The sequence below is a fragment of the Sylvia atricapilla genome, chromosome 17 (assembly GCF_009819655.1).
Source record: "Sylvia atricapilla isolate bSylAtr1 chromosome 17, bSylAtr1.pri, whole genome shotgun sequence".
Taxonomy (NCBI): Eukaryota; Metazoa; Chordata; class Aves; order Passeriformes; family Sylviidae; genus Sylvia; species Sylvia atricapilla.
The window spans coordinates 10,724,596-10,745,587 of record NC_089156.1 but is presented as its reverse complement, the minus strand read 5'-3'; the positions used below and the strand labels follow the sequence as shown (position 1 = coordinate 10,745,587).

The window sequence follows — 20,992 nt, the reverse complement described above, 5'->3', positions numbered from 1 at the left end:
ATGAGGGAGCCCGAGGGCGGCTGAACGAGCCGCAGACCCACAGGGCCCGTCCCCTCGCCACGCCCGCCATGTTCTCGGGGCGCGGCCCTTCCCCTCCGCCCGCCAAGTATCGCGAGAGCGGGACTCGCCCTTCTCGCGATGCCTTGTCCGCCCTGGCAACGCGCCGTTGCTAAGGGCGGCCGCCATGGCGGCGGCGCCGGGCACCGGGGAGTTCTTCGTCCTCATCCTCCTCCTCCTCTGCCCACCGCCGCTCCGGGCACAAGAGCCGGCCACGGAGCCCGCAGACATTCGTGATGCCGCACAGACGCGGATCCGCAGCCCGCCGGCCCCGATCACGGATGGTGGGTGCCCTCGGGGCGCTGCGGGGCACCGGCGGTGCTTCCCGGCTGAGGGGAGTCCCGCTGGCGGCCTCCCCCGGGCATTCGGCCTTTGGCCTCCGCTTCCCATTGCGGTCGCCCGGGATTGGCACAACCGCCCGGCTTCTCCCGGGATCTCTGCAGCGTGGAGATCTCCTCTGGGCAGCTGCAGCCGAGGCTCGGAGCCAGCTCCGAAAGGCTCAGCGAGCCCCTGGGCACGCTGATCGTGGCGTGGACATCACATAACAGGGCGTCTCACCGCCCTGAGGCTCTGTGGGGATGGAGGGCAGTCTCCTGCCCAGCCAGCGCTGCTCTGAGCACAGCGGGCAGCTCCGACCTGCCACAGGAGCCCAGAGTGGCCCTGGGTGTCCTCGGAGAGCTCCGCGCACACCCCGAGCTGGCCGCACGCTTCGCCCCAAGGCTCAGCCCCAGCGCTGTGGGTACATTGTCATGGAAATAGAGCTCCCAAAGTTTGGTTACTGTGTTTTCAGAAGGTGTTTCCCACGGTGTAATTTGCTACACTTTAATATCCCAGTGGTGCTGCCCTCAGCTGAGCTTTCCGTGGGTTACTTGCCTAAAGAAATCCATCCCAGTGCTGCTTGGTTAGGGAAAAGAGACTTAAAATCCCTGATGTCACAGACATAACCTTGCAATCTAATCATCCATGTTTAAACTTCTCTTGTTTACAGGGTGAGCTGAGGATCCAGGACTAAGCTCAGCCAACAGAACAGTCAGAACTTCAGAGATTCCAGGAAATACCTGGATACTGTTCAGGTGGTCAGAGAACATCCAGGAGGCCACAGAGAAACAGGCAGCAGTCAAAGTGAAATAAAAGAATCATGAAAATATTCTTTGAAATATCTTTCCTATAAAACACTGGCCTTAATTTTCCTCATTCTGGGCTTTTCTTAAGTCTAGATTAATAATAGAAGGGCAACTCTCAAAAACAGTTCAGTAGAGTAAACATCTGCTCTTTGAATTTATAAACTTGAAGACCTCAGAGAACTTGAAGAAGCTGCCAAGTGTATTTTATTAATTATTAGCAATTACTCTGTGATTGCAATATTTCAAAGTATCTAAAAACAGAGAGAAAAAACATTTTCAAAGGAGTCAACTATGGTTATGTTGGCACATCAGGGAAATGTATTCCTGGACCCTGAGACACCCTCAATACTTGTAAACATCTCTCTGCTCATTCAAAATCTTTAATTTTTCTTCCCAATGAGCTGGAACAAGCAGATAAACACACCTTGTTGGTATCTCTTATTTTTTTCCTCTGCAGGGCTGAGTAGATTTTCACACCTCCAAAATTCCTATTGAACTGGGGTTTTGTTTCTCAGGGAACAGATTTTAGTATGCCTCGATTTTGTCCACGTGTTCCAAATAGATTTGCTCGGCAGCAGAAAAAGATGGCTTTTAAAAATGACTTCAAGAAAACCCGAATTTGGAGAAGGCTTTTGACCACAGTCAAAACCAGGGCGGGGTGAGAAGTGGAAGTGTTTGGGACGCGCTGTGAAGTGACAAGTCGCCAGTGCAGTTCTCGTTTTCTCTGGTGCAGTTGCCAGGCTGTGTGTCTGCGACCTGCTGGTGGCACAGTGCGACGTCAACTGCTGCTGTGACCCCGACTGCAGCGCCGAGGACTTCAGCCTCTTCACCTCCTGCTCCGTCCCTGTGGTCATGTGAGTGCAGAAATCACCAGAAAGCACAAAAATCGTTTGTTCATTTGCTGCCTGCCTTTGTCAGGGCTCTGTCTTCTCACTCTGACCAATTCCTACTCCAATTCCTTTTCACCAGTCCCTTCTGCACTCAGGCCCCAACCAGGCAGAGCAACAAATCCACCTTCCTACCCAGTTCTCTCCCACTCATTCCCTCTTTCCTCCTGCTCCTTGCTTTCCTCCTCTTTCACTGTGCTCCTCTCTGTGGGCATTTAGGTGGTGTTGCTTTTTTTTGGGAGGGGAAAAATGATACATCTTTAGACTTTCATCAGTGCAGTGTCTGGAAGTTAAGAAAAATGATACCACAGGACCAATCTGGCCACTTCTGCAGATCACCAGTTTTTATCAGTAAGTTTATCAGTAACCTCTTTGATTACATTTATGATACCAGCTACACACTTAATCAATTCAGAGCTGGTTGGTGTGAGCATCTTTCTGACCCTAATTTTACAGATCACCATCCCAACCTGCTCTCCCATTGCCACTTCACAAACATTAAAATATAACATTATACCAATAAAGTAAAGTCAAGTGTGGTTCTTTTGCTATTTAGTGGATCTGAAAACACCTTCACCCGATTCCATCTCCTCAAAGAGGAGTTAACATCACTTCAAAATCATAATGTGCAAAAAAAAAAAAATCTCCTGGTGACTTCTCAGAACAATAAGTGCAGCTTTTCAACCCACCTTCTGTATAAATTATGCCAATCTGAGCACTGGGGTTTATTCTTGGTGCTTTGAAATTTGAATTAGCAGTCATGCCAGACTGTGGTTTCTTATTGTTCTGGCACACAAAGACTCCTGCTCCCCATTTATAGACATTTATGTAGATCAGAAAGGTCTAATCAACGCCCTCCTGAGTGACACTTTAATTGCCTCGGGTGACTGTGCTGCCTTTTGTCAACTAGAAATGCCTCAAAAGAAGTTGTGTTTCTTTGCCCAAATTCTTTTGTGTAAAACGTTTTATTTTGCATGAAAACCCAGGGGATTTTCAGTGTCTGCAGGTGTTGTGGATCTCATTATTTACATCAGAATTTATCTACATTTGCATTTGTTTGTGTTATTTTGGCTGATCTAAAGGCAGAGGCCCGTGAGGGCTCTGAAACAGCAGCAGAAAGGTTTGATTTATGATGGGATCCTGTTAACAAATGACTCACCTCGTGGAAGAGCTTAACTCCAGGCTTCAAAATTTCTAAAAGTCGTTTCACTTCTCCTGGGGCTGTCCTTAGCTGCTCTATCCTGCTAAAGAGCAGTTTCACAGGGATCATCAGCTGCTGTTTGTATGTGGGACACACCAGGCTCTGAACTGCCACATTCTCCTGCAGTTCTGGGCTGTTGATGAGCCCGTGGCACAGCCTTAAACACTTTTCCAGGACAGGCTGGGTCATTTCACCTCCTGTTCCTCACTCTGCCATTCCTTTCATGTGCATCTCAAGTAGGAATTTTTCCCATTCTCTGCTCAAAATGAATATATTTCCAATATCCACAAAACTGGCCTGTTTTCCTGCTCTGACATCCCACTTGGGTTGTAGAAATGAAAGTGCTGCTGAGCTATGTGTGGCCTCCCTGCATTTCTGGGGCCTCAACCATCTGGTTCCCACCCAATTTGGCATTTTCTCTCTCATATTGTCATTGCTTTTCCCTCTCCTGGTCTGTTCCTTACCTTCCTTTATGTTGCTGTTCACAGTTTGCTCTGCTGAATAAAACATGTGGGAGAATTCTCCATTATTTATTATGAAGCACAGAGTATAAAACAATAAGAACCTTCTAAGGATGCATGATTGTTCTACAAATTCTGTTAAATTCAATTATTTCATGTTTTTTTTATTTTTCTGGTGCTGCCTCAGTAGATGGAAAGAACTTTAAAAGCTGCTCCACACTAACTTTTAGTGGATCATTCATTTATTTTGTTTCTTTGCAGGGGTGACAGCCAGCTGTGTAGTCAGAAAGCTGCTGTGTATTCTCTTGATGTTGAAGCAAATCCACCAGAAAGAATATTTAAATTAATCGACCAAGTCAATCCCAGTATTTTCTGCATTCATGCTACGAACTGTAAGTAGAGTTGCAGGCAATATTGTGGTGTTACTTTTTGAAAGCTCTTTAGGTACCAGAAAAAGACTAAATTTAAAACTATTTTTACCTTATTATACCTCTCAGGAAACTGGTAATTCTGTTTGTTCACAGTCCTTATGTTGTGATCCTTTCACTTGTGAAAACATGGAATTAAACATCTGGTACTCCTGGTCTTCTCTGTTGGAAAAAACAAAATAATTTGGGTGGGGGTTTTTTTGTAAATAATTTATCATCCTAAATAAATAATATTTAAAGTTGTCTCATTGTTACTAAATATTGTTTCTGTATTTTTTTCCCCTTAAATTATCTCCTCCTTTAAATATTTTGACAGATAAACAAGCCCTGTACCTCAAATCCCCAGAAATCCCAACACCAGAAAATTTTGATCAGTTGCTTGACAAATTTGGAGGTGCTACTTTCAGTGCTGAGCCTGACAGCTGGAATTTGGAAACAGATGCTCAGAATCCTCCTGATGCAAATGAAACTTCCAGATATGAGGTAAATTATCTCTGATTCAACAGGAGGGAAATTATATTTGATGCAATTAGTATTAGATTATTCCAGAAAGAATAAAACAGCATTGTTTGCATTTGTTTTTAAATAATGCAGTTGTGCTGGAAGGAAAAAAAGTTATATTGGTCTTTAAATACAGAAACATAGAGTTTTGTGTTTAGTTACTTAAAAAATTAACTAGAATTTTTAAAATCTTTGAAAAAGAAGTCACTTTTTTTTTCTTCTGTTTTCAACATAAAGCTGTAGCAGTGGCTGAAGAATTGCTGCACAAAGCAGTATTGAGAGATCCTGTGGAAATAAGTACTGCTTTTATTCATATCTGTTGTTAATAAAAATGCTCTGAAGCTTTCCATGGGCTGAAACACACCTGTGTACCTGACTGTGGTTTTTATTTGGCAGTATGGGGCTCCTGTGCAGACAGAGGATGCATTTCTAAGGCTGCCAAGTCCTGTTGTCTCTTCTTGGTGCTCTGATGCAAATCCTGCAGGTTGGAAAATGCACTTGAATCCCAATTTATTATTTCTTTTTTAACTTTCTAGTATTCTGTTCTGGCTTGAGATTAGTCAGTCAGAGAGCTGGCACACTCCCCGTGGAGAATTCAGCTAAAGGTTCATAAGCAAATGATTTTCAAATCACTTCTGTTTCTCTGTTTCATTTGGGGTTTTTTTTAAGACACAGAATGGAAGTGGTGTTGCATTTCTGTTAAACACTGAATGTGAGACATGCAAATCCCCGAGAATCTTGTTAAAGGGTTGTTTATCCAACAATCAAACGTCCTGTTTGGCATATTTGGTTTAATCAAACAGTACAAGGGTGACACCCTGAGGGAGGAGAGTTTTGCATTGCTGCCTGGGCAGCCTTGGGCTGCTGCCCTTTGCCCAGGGGTTCTTCCTCTCACAAGTCAGATTTTGCAGGCTGAGCTCTGCATTTTAACCTTTCACACAATTTTCTGAAAATCTGCAGAGGTGGAGGCAGAAAAAAAAAAAAACAACAAACCCACAACCAAGCCCACACCTGCATTTTCCAAACCCCACTGTCATCATTAAATGTGGTCTCATAATAGTCATGGTGGTGATTACAGGACTGAAGTCTCTTGTGAAGGAAAAAAACATCTTATTAAGAGATTCAAAAATGAAGTAATTTTCATTAAGCTTTTTCTACCTGTTAAGAAATATTTTTTTTCTCATAGCATTTCTTTTGAGAATATAAAATGTTTCATTCTTCAAAGCTCACATAAAACCTTATCTGCAATAGAGATGACATTTACTTTCAATTTTACTTGTACCTTAAGGTTCTTGTACTGTTTTTCATTTATGCTTTTCATAATTGCTCTTTCATTTCCTCCAGTAATACTTAGCAACTTTTTTCTTTTTTCCCAGGGTTTTTAGTAAACCAAGCCACAAAATGCATTAGATCAGTAAGTGTGGAAAAATGTGACAGCATTCAAGCACTTAGCATGTTGTTTTATATCAACTCCAGCATTCTGGCAGTAAGTATGATTTGAAACAGTCATAAAGCTGAAATATTCATACTTTATATCTTTTTTGCAGCTGCAGAATGAAGTAATTTCTATTTACTGGGGGATATGGTGTTTTATTTGGATTTTTAAATTGTGGGTTGGGAAGAAACATCTCCCTGTATAGCAGACTTCTTTACAGAAAGCTTTTGGGAATGTTTTTACTTCAAGCTTTGGTAACAGAAGCATTTGCTGTTCTCTGCTTAGCCAAATATAAATAATATAGTCAAAGTTTTGGAGAGCCAAGGTCATGTCACTGAGCTAGTGCAGTGTCACATTTCTGTGCATGTTCGGGCTTTTCCAAGAAGCCCATTTACCAGAACACATAATTCTAAGAAATCTGAGTTTTAAAAGGTTGGTAAAACTTTGTACTGAAAGAAGAACCTGTCAGGTTTAATCCTTTGTATCTTCCCCTTTTCCAAGCTTCAGTTTGTGATAGTGGGGGCTGGCACAGTCTTCTTTATGCTCCCAAAGAACACAACTGAGAGCATGTTTCTTTGGATCCAGCCTGCTAAAATCCAGTCTGGGGTTATTTTTCAAAGCTTTGCCTACTTTTTCATCTTTTTCTGACCTGGGGGATGATGTGTTCTGTATGAATAAATCTCCTGTAAGGATATTCATAAAGACAAAGAAATCACTCATGAAAAAAATGAAACTGAAATACATCATACCTTAACCTGATGGCTCCTTCCAGAAGCTGAAGATCCTAAAGAAACAGAAACCTCTTCACCGTTAAAATTATTTTAATTTATGTAATTGTTTAAATTAATTTAATTAGCAGTAAGTAACTGCTTCAAGACCCCTTCCAGGCTGTTCACAGATTCCCAAGCTCCCAAAGGCAAGGAAAACCCCCTAAGCAGTTCACACCCTCCCAGGTGGGATCATCCTCCTGCTCCTTCAGGATCTCATTGAAATCAGCCAAGGATTGCTCCCAAATGTTGGCTTTTGATCCTCCTGCTGTGGAAGAAGTGGAGAAAACACTGCCTCAGAAGGGCTTTGACTTTGTCCATGTCCTCCCAAAATTAGTTCTTGTTGTCTGCAGGCCAGAAAAGAGCAAGAGTGGCTCAGGCCAGGCTCCAGCAGCTGAGTGGGTTTAATTTTAAGATGAATTCCCTGTCCTGACTGGAGAAGTCCATAACCCCTTATCCGTGTGCTGCTTGTAAAGGCAATGGCTGAGCTCAGGAGAGGTCAGAGCTCTGCCCAGAGCACGCTGGATGTTCAGGAAGGATCAGATGCAGGAACTGGAGAAGGCTGAGAAGCTGCTGGAGATTCTCTATTGGAAGGTTCCCTTCCCAAAGGGAGCTGGAGGTGGGATGTGACAACAGAGAAGTGGTGGCACTGGGGACAGGGTTGTCACAGGGCAGAGCAGGAGCCCTCCCAGTGCCAGCAGGTGGAGCTGCCGGCAAAAGAAACGACAAACCAGTAACTGAGGGAGCCTTACTGGGAGCACTGGGACAGCGGGGGCTACAGAAAGCCCCGTCCCCAGGAGCTTACCCTCCCTGCCAGGATGGGCAGCTGGAGTGAGAACAGGGTTTTGGGAATTGCTGCAGATCATCTCTGCCCTGGCCTGGCCAGCAGATCCAAGGAGTGCTGGGGATTCCTGGAATCTTCCAACAGGACAGTCCAGTGGTGCTTCACACACACCACGGTTAGTGGGGAGTGTGTAGCTGCCAAAGCAACAAGCTGTTCCTGCCTTTCCTGCCTCCTTGCCGGGCTGGGGGCAAGCTGAGGCAGCCAGTGACCTGCAGGGACATCATCCATCACCCCAGCCCTGGATAAACAGAACTTTAGGAGTGGAACTTCTATCCCAGTCAGAAATAGCACTGTTCCCTGAAGGATGAGTCTAATCTTTATAGGGACTTTTATTCATCCAGCTCATTCTGATGACTGAGCTGTACCTTGGGATGATAAATATGTGACAAACTGTACCTGCATCACCTTCAGGTCTCCAGCTCCCAGGAGTGTGTTCCCTGCTGGGACAGGAGATGAGTCACTGCTCTCCCATCATAATCCCATCATAATTCTGCAGAATTGCTTCATGATCAGAGTCCAGTCCTTGGTCCCTTCCCAAAGATGTGACTCAACCATTCATAGGAAAGTCAGAAAAGCAAAAACTTTGACAAAATGGTGCTCCGTGGGAGTATTTTATAGCCCTGATTGATGACCTTAGTCTGACATTTCTGCCTTTTCATTAAATTTTTTGGTGGAAAATTTCCAGGGGGGTGGAAATATCCATGTACTGTATAACAAGAGAGATACTTACTTCTCTTTTATTGGTTTAGAGACAAGAAACTTTGGAATTCTTACCATCAGAACAGGACAACAAAAACTCTTAATTTCTTTGGGAAGCACAGCCTGGCAGGTTTTCTAAACTGGTGGTCCCTGAATAATTCCAAGAGTCAGAAGAAGGAGGGGATTGGATTGTGGTAGTTCTTTCCACACTTCCTGGATACTCTGGTTTATATCCAATTAACTCCATAACATAAAAGTTAGTGTTATGAGAAAGAGTTAAATAGGCAAAGCCTTACCTGCTTTACTTGACTGCTACATGCAATGGGTCAGCCCTTTGCTACTGCTTTAATTTGTCTTTTTATTCTCCCTCAGGTGCCCAAATCAAGTCAGATGGTAAGTATCCTTCTAAATTAGTTGGAAGAGCTGTGGGCAAAATTCTTATTAAGTTATAGTCAGTGGGGATTTTTCACTGATTGATCAAATCTTTACATTAAAAAAAAATTACATCATTTGCTATCAGTAATGATACTGAGCAACTCCAAGATAAAATGCTGCCTGCAAACGTTCAAGCCTGATACATTCCTCTCATATAAACCTCCCTCTTTTCAAGAAAAATCTCTATTTATTCAAACCCTTTGGTTGAGCTTCAGCAGTACTTGTAGCACAGCAGTTGTTCAAAGCATTACTGAGTGCTGTTGCTGTGGAACAGAACCCGGAAAGGTCACACACATAATAACACAGAAAGAGCCAAAAATTAATTATACCCAGTGTTCAGAGCTGACAAGAGTCTGTTTTTCAGGTGAATATTACTGTGCAGTCCATAGTTGTCCAGTCTCTGAATGGAATGAGGACTTTACTGAGCAGTAGTGATGTCCTGAGGCTCCCAATGTTTTTGGATGGACTGTGCATCAATGCAGTTCTCGGGGTAGGTCTGGCGGCCTTTTCCTCCTCAGAGCTGATGGAAAGCATCTGTGCATCAAATCACTTCTGCTTCCCAAACTGTAAAGCTGTCAGCAAGGCCTTGAAGTTTCCATACATTGTGATATCTCCAAAGTAAATGTCACGGGAGAAGCACTGATTTTGGATAAAAGAGAGTGGTTTTGCAACAAAATAACAACTCTGTGCAATATAACATGGAGCCGGGCTGAAATCCTGGTGTTACCTCTGAGTACGTGGCAAAACAGACAATGACATGAGTTTGGAATTTACTTTGTGCTTGGGAGAAGATGATTTCAGCTGCACTAATGACAGAGAGGAATAGGTGCTGCACATCATCTGGTAATTTTAAAGTAGATGAACATTGTGTCCGTGCTTAGGTTTATCAAGAAGTCAGTTGTGAAGAGGCTCCAGCCTCTAGAGGATATAATCCATCCCCACCCTGGATCTGAGTTTCTTAAGCAAGGAACAAAGAAAACACTTGCATGGTTGAATTTTTTTTTCTAGTTTCTCTTATGTATTTGTTCAAATTAATATCTAAACCGTTTAATTTTCAGGTGAATTACCACATTACCCACACAGACACAGGAGAAATAATAGAAGCAGCTGCTGCTTTTGTCTTGGGGGCAATTAGCAAAGAAGCACTTTCAATAGAGCAGAGCTTTGAAATCAGCTTCACTCAGGTAACTGTGGAGATGTCATGGGTGACTTGGTGAAAGACATTTAATTACAAAACTTATTCAACTTTAATCAGAACAATTGTTAGCAGCAAGGTAAAATAGAACTTGCCCTGGATACCCAGCATTTCAGAGCTGGGCAATAAAGGCCTCCAAAATCTGTCACATTTATGAGCCCCAGCTTGTGACTATAACAGAGAAAAAAGCCTTACTTACAGCCTTGCCCACATCACTCAAGGCAGGTCATAATCCTAAAATAACTGAAATACTTCTGTGTTTTCCAACCACTTCAGTGCAGGATAAGAACTAACACTCTGTTTGCATTGCAGGAAAATACACAGCCAGTTCCTCTCAGTGGCAATCCTGGTTATGTTGTTGGGCTGCCTGTCAGAGCAGGATTCCAGCCTCAAGGATATCCTTTCCCTGCTGCATTTCTGTTTGCTGCACTTGCTCTGGTCCATCCTCACAAACCCTTTCTAGCATGGCCATCTATGAAATACATCTGTTCTCTACCAAAAATAAAAAATGTGCTTTTCTGGCTGTGTTTTAGGAGGGAATGACTCAGTTCTGACTGCAATCTCCTGGGTTGTGCAGTGAGGTACATTTAGCCTTTCATTGCACACCCTGGTGCTTTTCCACACTGTGAGAGGAGTCTTGAGCCATTTGCAGCTATATTTTAAGGATATGATTAAAGATTCCTTTTTTTGTCCTGATATCCATCAAGCTTTTAATTTCCCTTAACTGTGTGTTACATCTGGCATTATTCAGAGCAGTAACAAACACAGCCAACTCACCATTCTGCACAGCACATCCACCCAGGACTGCCTGGCAGCACAGGGAGCCAGAGCCCCAGTATTATTTGGTTATAACATGATATCAGGCTGTAAGTTAAGGTAAGAAATAATTTTTTTTAAATTTAATGCTTTTAACCCTCTGACAACCCTTTCCCTTAGGCTCTGTTCAGGTCCTGGGCCATTTATACAGCTGGAGGAATATTGAGAATGGAGTATTTAATTATAAAAAATGTCATTTAATTAACAATGGTCTTTCTCGTGGAAAGATTGTGTACATTAGCAACTGTAGCCTGAAGGCTTGAACAGAGCAGAGAGCAAGGAGAAATTATTACTGTGCCAAACCAATGGATTTTGCTGTAGCTCGTTTTTTATTATTATTATTTGTTTTCTGGAAGAATTACAGCAGCTATGAAATGCCAGCCTTTGGCTCAGACCCTCCTTGATGTGCTGAAGGGCCAGAGCTTTCCTGAGTATGTTGCCTCCTTTGGGAATTCTCAAGCCCAGGATGTGCTCGACTGGGTGCCAATAACTCAGCTCCTCATCTCAGAACAGGTGAAAGTTAAACCACTCCCAACCCCTCCACCCTCACGAGATCTGTGCCTGTGCTGCAGCATCAGCTCAGCTTCACACCCAAAAAACACAGGAACCAACTGGAGGAGAAAATAGGGCTGGGAATGCAGAAATAAGCTGGAAGAAACTCATGGCTTATTCACAGAGGAGGGTTTCACTCTTGCTGTAGAAGTTATATTTAATCAAGCTGGTATTGCAGGCACCTAGGCTATGGATCAGGGGAACGTGTTGAGTACAAAATGAGTTGTTTAAACACGGGTTAGAATGTTGCTCTTGTAAGGATGAAGCACCAGAGGTGAGAGAGTGAAGGAACAGAATCAGTGTTTCCCCTCTTCCTCCAGGCCAGGGTAAGAGAGAGAAGCACAATATAAAACTGTGGATGGTTTCCTGCATGCTTCTGCAACTAAAGAGTGAATGGTTTCTGTAACCAGAAGTGTGACAGTTCAAGAAAAAATGCATGAAAGTATTTAAGATTGTAGCCTTCAAAATTGTGTCCTGACAGAGTTCAGGATTTTGTCCTGCCCAGGAACAGTGCAGGGTTCAGCTGCTCTGGTAACATCCTCAAAGCTTTCTGGGGACATCCTACCCTTTTAATAACATGAATAATTATGCAGAAACCATCACAGTAATTAAGGCAGACAATGAGATGATTTCTCACACTTTGCAGAGCTCATGCCAGATCCCAGTGTCACTGGGAATAGAAGTGAAGTGGACTAAATATGGATCCCTGGTCAATCCACAAGCCAGGATAGTGAATGTTACAGCCACAATCACCACCACCACACTGAAGCAGGTATGTAATTAAATTACAGGATTTAAGATAAAACAAGTGCCTTGTTTATCAGCTGTGTGACAGTGACCCAGATAATCTCTTTATCTAAAGGCAGCACTTCACATTAGACTGTATTTACACCCAGCAGTTCTCTTCCAGCTCAAACACAACTGTGGGCTCCTTGCCAAAATACACTTCAGTAAAAATCTATACATCATTTATGGAAAGAAACATGGAATTATATTAAAAAAAATCAGAAAACAAAAAAACCCAAACCTTTTTAACAAACATAACCCAGACCAAGTAAAACAGTTGTACAAATGCAAAACTGAAGCTAAGTCCTATTTGTATTTTCATTGCAGCTTCCCTCAGGAAGGGAAAGAATTATTCCTATAACAAGTTCTGTGGTTTTCACTGACATTTCTTCACCTGCAGAGCCAAGCTACAAAGCTTGGCCCACCATTGACATCAAGTTACCCTTTGACTTTTTCTATCCCTTTGTCTAAGGTAAGTATGCATTAAAAAAAAACCAAACAAGAAAAAGCAGTATTTCTGCTTTATCTTATTTTTAGTCCACTGTTTATCCCGTAACTGTGATGGGCCATCACTTTTTTCTAAGTTGTAGGTACTGGGCTAAAATTGGCCAAGAGAGGAAGGGTGAGACCTTGTGAGGGTTCTCAGAGGGTTTAGGGTGAAGAAACCCCCATGAAGTGGAAAGTACCCAATTATAACTCTGCAGAGAGGACAAAAGTTGCAGTTTGAACTTGCTGGTGGCTCTGGCTCACAGCACCAAGCCTCCAGCACATGGGATCCAGCCTCAGCCTGCCCAGCAGAGGCAGGAGGGGAAGGGAAGAGCACAGGGACACACAGGGAAAGCAGCTTCATTATCCCATAACAGCAAAGCTAAATTGCTAATTAAACTCATCATGTGCTATTAGATAAGGCCTCTCTGCTTTATCTCCTTGCATAGATGAATAAGCCACATATTTCTGGCTATTTTTCCCACACCACTAATTAATTACCTGTTTTAAAAAAAAATCTGAACTGTTGAGTTGTGCTTTCAGTGACCCCTCGAGCTGAGTGAGGCTGAAATCCATTGGAGACACCTGCTGCAGTCACCATCTCTCAGAATTCCCACTTCTTAAATCTCACTCTTCAGCTCTCAAACAGCCTCTCCACAGGGACACTCTAGTACCTGAAAAAATTCAAACACCAGCCTGGCCCCTTAAAATTTGCTTTTTCATGGCTTTTCTGGAGTCTGACTGCTCCCAGCAGTGCACTCACCTACATCTGTTCTTCCATATTCCAGTTCTTTTAACACATGGATTTATGAGCTGTGGAAACAAAGAACTCTGCAGCCCCACGGGCTGTGAAGGAACAGTGAAAAGGGAAGAAGAGATGAGGGAATGCAGTATCAGAACTGAGATCTGCTGCTGGAACAAGCCATTGTTTGACGTAAGACAGCACATGTCTGCTTCTATTTTGGGGCTGATTTCTTTGTCAGGGAAAGGAGTGGTGTGTTGGTGTTTCTGAAATGAATGTTATATAAATAACAAAGTGGCACAAGCAGCAACAGAAATGGGGAAACTACCAACAGCATGAAAAGAATGGTTGGCAAAGAGATGTATTGATGATGAACAGGCAGCTGGTGGAGAAGAAATTACCTTTTCAGCCTTGGCTCTTATCATTTACACTGCAAGTTTGTTGCAAACAGAGATTGTTATCACAGAAAAAAAATGAGATTATTTAAAATAAGTGGTACTTTTCTGGATTTATAGCTTGTAAAGATGTGTGTTTATTAAATTATTTTGCTTTTTTTTACTGTACAACTGTACAAGAAAGGAAAAAAAAATTACTGTTTACAGAGACTGTGTGTGATTAATTTTCCAGTAGAACTATTTTTGCCATCTCAAGGTCTGATCAAAGTGGGGTCAAATAGAAAATGTTTATAGAAAACACAATACAAGAGGAAGCAAAGAGACAGAAAAACCTTTCAGGTCAAGCTGGCAGATTCCAGCACTGCAATCTCCAAGCAGAATTCCCACCATGGAAAACTGGCCTCCTATTTTTGCTGGCTGAGGAGTCCATGCTGTTTCAATATGTTATTCAGCCTCTCGATTTCTTGCTCCTGTAGGAAACAAAAAAATTCAAATCATTAACAGCCTGCAAACAACTTCCCAGGTTCCCACAGATCTTCCCACTGCTATAATGCATCTCCTGCTGCAGGAAAACAGCACAGCCTGGCCAAAAGAAGTAGGACAGAGGTAGGGCCATCATTCCTCTGAGGAGGAGCAGCCCAGGGAGGTGCAGGCAGGGCTGTGCTGCTTCAGCCCAGCTCACCCCACACTTTCCCATGAGGGAACCAAGCCAACAGTGCCAGCCTTGCACAAGGATGCCCATTAGCAGGTAAACCCAAATTAAAAGTGTTGTTTTTTTTTTTTTTTACCTTCTCCAAACAGCTGTGTTCCAGCTGTTCCACCCTTGTGGCAAGTTTCAGGTTTGCTTGCTTTAACTTGGCCACTTGTTGCTCCGAGCGGGTCTTCACCGATAAAATTATTCCTGTGGAACAATTCACAGTGGGTTTGCTTTACATTGTAAAACAGCCACGAGCAGGAGTTCACAGCACACAGGCTCTGTACTCCACGAGCTGAACGTGTTCCTCTCCAGCTCAGCTTCTGTCATCTTCAACCACCCTGCCCAAGTGCTTTTCTTAATGAGGAAGGGTTTTAAATCAGCCTCCGGAGGGATTTGAATACCCATATTCTGCTGGGGGAGAGGCAGCCTGGCCTCAGAGCTGAATTAATCACTCTGACTGTCACTCAAAGCCTGAATCTGAATTGGCTCCCTTGGCAGAGCCCTGGGGTGCAGCTGGGGCAGCTTCGCTGTGTTTTAGCAGTTTTAGGTGTGACAGCAGAGCAAGGCCTGGGCCACAGGGCTCCTCCACCTTCTGGGCTGATTGCTCTGGCTTGGCAGAACAGGACCTGGCACATCCCAAAGGAACAGGACCTGGCACATCCTCAGGTCCACAGGGCTTTGGTTTCACCTTGCACAGCTGCAGTGGGAGCAGAGCAGGCAGTGTCTCCTCACGGCAGAGATGTCACTTCTCCCTAAGCACCATTAGGTGATTCCATGTCAACTCAGCCCCCACGCTTGAAGGTATTTTCTTCCCACAAAAATAAAACAAAGCAGCTTGATGAGAGCATGAAGAACATCACGTTCTCCCTCCCAACACAGCTTCTCTGGATCATGCCTGATTCCAGTGCTCCAGGCACCAGTTTGGGCTCTGGGGGTTCAGTTCTCCAAGGACAAAGCAGCGCTGCTGCTCATTTGCATTGATAACATCGGCAGGAACCGTGCCCAGGCACTGACACCCAACACCCCAGCGTGGGGCAGATTCCCTTTGTCCCTTTTTGCTGCAAGCAGGTGGACATTGCATAAAGCTTGGCTGGGAGCCTGGAGCACCCAAGGATGAGGGGATTCACTTGGAATTGCAGTCCTGGTTTTGTGCTGTAAAGTGGGGCTCCCGTGGTTCCCACTGCCGCACGCAAATCCAGTTTCTCTCTGACTTTCACTCAGAACTGAGGAAAGCCACAAGCTGCTCTCACATCTCTCTTCTTTCTGGTGGCAGCTGCCGACCAGGCACTTTCTCCCCATTGAAAAGGGATGAGGGCAATGGGCACAGCCACGGCAGTGCCCTTCTCTGATCACAGCTGTGACAAATATGGAGCATCCACCAAAAATGAGAACATAGGCACAGGACAGAGCTTGAGCTGAAGGTTTCCTGCAGGAATTTGAGATCATCTCATTGCCAGAGTTTTTGGAATCCCAAAATTCCTTCCTCAAGAAGCAAGAAAATGTTTGCAACTATGTTTGTTTCAGATATGTCCAGATTTACATCTATTTGCAACAATTTACAGTTACAACGGTGAAATCACTCAAGCCTGATTTGGGGACATTTTCTATTTCTCTTTTCATGGCAAACCCTTTGAATTCAAGCAAGAAAGATCTAGAGTAAGATCAGACATTCCCTGCAGCATCCCTGGAGGGGATAATGGAGTCACAGCAGAACAGAGCATTAAAACCTATCTGCTGTAGCAGCAAATTTAGGAGGACGGGGGCTCCCCTGCTAAAAGGATCCTACAATGGAAATTCAGAACATGAGCCATCCTTCTCCAGGAGAAGGCTGCAGGAACAGATTATGGAGAATTTTAGGGGGAATGTGCCTGGCTGCCATGCACCTGAGGCATCACACCAACACAAGCAGCAGATTGTCGCTGCTCCAAAGAAATTGCAGTCTGGTTAAAGCCACATTCCAGCCAGAAAAACCACAGAGGTGGAAACTCTGAGCTCTCTGGGAGAGCAAGACCCCAGGGGTTGGGTTTGAGGAAGGAACAAAGCCCAGGTAACTCAGGGAAGTTTGGCAAGTCCAGCCCAGCCCTGGACCCACCGTTGATGATCCTGGCCACCCTCCAGAGCCGCAGGAGGATCAGGAGCCCCACGGCCTCAAACTCGTGCTCCAAGAAGATGAGGACGATGTCGAGGATGAAGGACACGATGACAACGATCCCATCCAGCACTTCAAACTTGTGGTAAAAGAACTCCCGGCGGTAGACAAAGACTTTAAACCCCACCTCAACCAGGAAGATGGTTAAAATAGACAGAGAGAGGTAGTGGAAAACCTGGGGAAAGAGCACAAGTTTAAGGCAGGAAGCCCCACAGAGTGCACACAGGCAGGGCAGGCTGGAAAGTCCCTGCTGCTTGAGGGCACCTCTGGTTTGGCTATACAAGGACTTTTCTTCCATGAACACCAGCTCAGCAATGCTGGAAGTCCAGGTCCTGCCTTGCCCAGACTACCCAAGGGGCATTGAGCCACCAAAGGGAGGGAACTGCTGTTCATGTTGATATATCCTCACATTTTACCTTTGGGGTTATATTGTATCTGTCCGGATGGATGATTTTCAAATCCATAAGCAATTCCCCAAGAACCAACAAGGCGTCCAGGATCACCAAGCAGACAACCCCAATCTGTTGGAGGAGAAGAACCAACATAATTCCCATCCCAGCAGAGACAGAGGAGGAAGAGGAGCCAATGCACCCCTTCAGCTAACCACACCCTGATGCCCACAGCCCTGATTTGGATGGTTGTGCTTCATGGAGCTTTCCATTGCTCCCACTTCTGCTGCCCCAAATGGTGGGTTATTCCACATGGAATCCTCTGGCCCCCCACCAGTCCCTGCTTGGCGTGGGGGGCGTTCGGGGAGCTGGAGGAGAGCACGTGCCAGAGCTGTGGTGGTTGTGCACTGGGGCTTGTCTCCTCTCAGGAGACATCTGCACCTGCAGCAGAGTTGTTCTGTTCCGACAGGACAGCTCAGCTCAGAATCAGCCACGGCTCTTTGCACTGTGGGGTCACAACCTCAGTGCTCTTCTCCCTGAGCTCCATCCCACAGCGCCTCTGCTGTCACAGGAGCCCTTGGCCTGGGTTTGTTCTGCCTCACCTGAAACCTGTGTGAGCTGAAGAGCTTTTTCATCATGTACTGGAAGGAGATGTGTCTCCTGGGGGGCTCCAGTTTGATCTCTGCATCCGGCTGCTTCTCCCCAGCCTCCTCCTCCTCCCATTTCCGATAGTCGTTGCTCCATTGCACGGGGTCATCACCCACCACCGTGAAGTGCTTCAGGTACTTGGACATGGCTTTGGATCAAGCTGGCATCACCCTGCCAACGTCTGAGGGGCAAGAGCAGAGTGTCACCTCCCCGTCTGGGGCTGACCAAGGCTACCAAATCTTCCTTTTCTCACCCAGCGAGGGTGACAAGAGCGTGACATTCCGACACAGCTGGCTGGGCCCTGCTGACGGGAAGTTGCTTCATGGTGATACCACTGGTTTTGCATCACCTCCCCCGGCACCACGAGGAGCCCCTGCTGCCTTCCAGTTCTGTTTGCACCCCACCGTGCTGCTCTTCAACAAGGAACTTCCTCACAAGGTATTTCCAAACCTCTCCAAACAAAGCATTGATTACCGGAGCAAAAAGCGCCAGCCCTTATCTGGCACCTCGTGGTGGAGGTGGGGGAAGCTGCTCTTGTGTTTCTAACACTGATGCAGGGAAGCTGATGGTGAAGCTGAACCCAGCATCCTCATCCTCTGGTCACACTGCCAGGATGAGGAACAGCCATAATTTCCCTCCATTAATACCAATGACACCCTGTTAATACCAATGACCCTTTGCAGGCAAATTATGCAGGTGATGCCCACATTCCAGCCTGGCAGGTGGGTGACATTGTCCTCCCCATCTCCCTCCCAGAGCTGACCTCACCCTAGAGCATCCCGGCTTCAGCCCATCCCTGCGGGGACACAGCGAGGGGCAGGACCATCAAACCAAACTCCTGATTTAAGGCCACGCTCCAGCAATGAAAACCGTACGAGTGGAACTCCGAGCTCGCTGGACGAGCAAGACCCGGGGTCCTCCAGATTGGGCTGCGTTGCTGGCCGCAGGAGAGGCTCTCGTATTGTCACAACCCCGCCAACCTCCCTTCCTCTTCGGGCAGCCCTGCGAGGCTGTCTGGCCCACAAACCCTCCGAGATCCGCTCCTGCCGCCAGTACATCCCCATCGCGCTCTGCGGGCGCACCCAGAGCCGCCCGGGGAGCTCAGCACAAGCCTCCTCCCTTGACCCACCCGTGCCCCCGGGCTGCTCGCCCTCTCCTCGCCACCCCGGGGCCGCGGGGGCTCCGCTCCCAGCTCCGGCCGCCTCGTCGGGAGGAAGGAGCTGGTCGCACGGTGCTGTCACAGGGGCAGCACCTTCGTTCTCCGCCACCGGGCGCCGAGCGGAGCCCGCGGGGAGCGGCCCCGGGCATCGAGCCCCCTGCTCCGTGCGGGACGGCCTGGGGCTGCCGCGGGGCCTGGAGCCCACCGGGAATGGAGCATCCATCCAGCACCGTGGGGCTCCGAAACCTCCCCCGTCCCCAGCACTGACCGGAGCGGCCACGGCGACGCCCAGAGCAGGACGGAGCCCCGGGCCGCGGCGGGACCCCGAGGGGAAGGACGTGGCAGCTCCGGGAGGGTCCCGCTGTAGCCCACCCCGGCCCGCACCCACCGAGCCGAGCCCCGGGACCCTCCCGGCCGCCTCCCGCTCCCCCCGGGCCCCGGTACCGTGCGCGTCCCGGCTGCTCCCGCTGCCGCCCGCCGCCGCGGGGCCTCCCCCGGCCCGGCTCCGCCTCCCCCCGGCCGGGGGCGGCCCCGCCGCGCCCCAGACACTACAGCGGGTCCCCGAGCCAGGCCCCCTCCTGCCCCGCTCCGACATTGCCCATTTCCGCAGCCTTTTCCCCCTAAGCTGCCCGCGGTTCGTCTCTCCGCCGGAGCTGCCCGAACAGGACAGGCCAGATGGAGTTTAAACTTTTTTTTTTTTTTTCCCGTTGTTTTTAAACTTTTTTCGCCATCTCCCGAAACAACGAGCAAAGATCCAAGAGAATAGTGAACTTAAACTGTGACCCTGCCGAGCCCAGAGAGAGCTGCTGAGCACGGACAGATTAATTCCATGAAGTCGCTGGAGATACAGGGATCAATGTGGGCTGTAAAATCCAGGAATCGGGCCTGGATTAATCGCCTCCATTTATAGGCTCGTGTTTTGTCAGAGGCTTCTTCACGTTTAGGGTTCCCCCTCCATCTCTCAAACACAAGCTAGTTTGGGAAATCCAAAGGAAAACTCAGCTGTGAAAAGCACCTGGGACCCATCTCTGTGGCACTTCTGGAGCAAATTGAAAATATTTCCAACTTTCTCCGAGGAATTAAACACCTCTCCAGTTTTGTGCTCCTAAAGCCCAAAGATGTTTCTTTCTTTGAAAGGGTTTCTTCCTAGAGAGTACTTAAAGCTTTTCCTGCAGCCTGAGTATTTTCTAGCAGCTCATCCCAAAGCACACATCCCTGTCCTTCCCAGGGCAGTGGGGAATGAGCACAGGTGACAACACCTCCTGGAGCTCCGGGTCCCCCATCCCTCAACCATCACCCCAAAGCAGCGACTCACAGAGCTCCGGGGTGGGACAGCAAAGGCACAGCCCTGCCCCTGCGACAGGGAGGTTTACCTGGGGGTTTCCAGTTCATTTGGGCATTCAGGTTTCAGCTGAGTCCAGTAAACAGCAATCAGGTAATGGGGAAGATCTGCACCCGAGAGCTCATCAGATCCAGCCCCTTTTGGGTGAGGACTATGGGGTTTAAGGAGAAAACTCCCACCATGAGGGGTGTGTGTGTATAAAATCCCCGTGTTCCCCTGTGGCCTGAGCTCTGCTGGGGACGAGGTCCAGATGTTCCAAGGAAAATTGATGTGCTGTTATTGAAGTCAGGCTGACCTGGAGCTGAACACGACAACAGCCCTGACACATCCAAAGCAAACCAGGAACACGCAGCAATGACCTGTGTGGAAAACCAGCCTTTCCACAGCTGGATGGCAAGGACAGACTTCACCTCGGGGAAACCAGGGGAACACCCCAGTGTCTCGAGGGACACCCAACATGACAGTGCCTCATCTCACCGCTCTTCCCAGGGCACACAACAGGGATTGAAGAGAATTTGGATTTACCACAATTTCCTACTACCTGTTGTGGAGACCCCCAGCTCAGCCCAGTGCCCCTCCCCAACCCAATCCACTCTTTGCAGCACCCACAGAGCTCTGGGCCAGCAGGAATTGGTGTTGGGCTGTGGGGACACGACCCTTGGGAGGCTCAGGGCTGCTCCAGGCTCTCCATGTGTCAGCTTGATATTCCTACAAGTATTATGGAAAAACAATTGGCAACCAGCATCTACTCCTCCTCTCTTCCTCCACCAATCAAAACAACCCAGCCCCAAAAAATA

At 46.8% G+C, this 20,992-nt stretch overlaps 2 protein-coding genes across 3 annotated transcripts; one reads left to right on the top strand and one right to left on the bottom strand.

Annotated features, from left to right (window-relative positions):
* Positions 1-131: 131 nt before the first annotated feature.
* TCTN1 (tectonic family member 1) lies at positions 132-14,021 on the top strand. Its single transcript, XM_066331646.1, has 15 exons — positions 132-341; positions 1,915-2,035; positions 3,992-4,122; positions 4,475-4,641; positions 5,056-5,143; positions 6,036-6,145; positions 8,777-8,797; positions 9,204-9,329; positions 9,898-10,023; positions 10,347-10,431; positions 10,772-10,910; positions 11,207-11,363; positions 12,049-12,174; positions 12,516-12,660; positions 13,463-14,021. The coding sequence occupies exons 1-14, from the start codon at positions 185-187 to the stop codon at positions 12,657-12,659; spliced, it is 1,698 nt and encodes a 565-aa protein (XP_066187743.1). The 5' UTR covers positions 132-184; the 3' UTR covers position 12,660; positions 13,463-14,021.
* Positions 14,022-14,112: 91 nt separating this feature from the next.
* HVCN1 (hydrogen voltage gated channel 1) lies at positions 14,113-19,402 on the bottom strand. 2 transcript variants are annotated; one of them, XM_066331648.1, is made up of 6 exons: positions 19,298-19,402; positions 17,649-17,875; positions 17,074-17,178; positions 16,601-16,832; positions 14,600-14,712; positions 14,113-14,281 (listed from the first exon to the last, which is right to left on the bottom strand). In XM_066331648.1, the coding sequence occupies exons 2-6, from the start codon at positions 17,838-17,840 to the stop codon at positions 14,216-14,218; spliced, it is 708 nt and encodes a 235-aa protein (XP_066187745.1). In that variant the 5' UTR covers positions 17,841-17,875; positions 19,298-19,402; the 3' UTR covers positions 14,113-14,215. The 2 variants fall into 2 exon arrangements, with proteins under 2 accessions (XP_066187745.1, XP_066187746.1); XM_066331649.1 differs by having other exon boundaries at positions 19,242-19,320.
* Between the last annotated feature and the right edge of the window lie 1,590 nt (positions 19,403-20,992).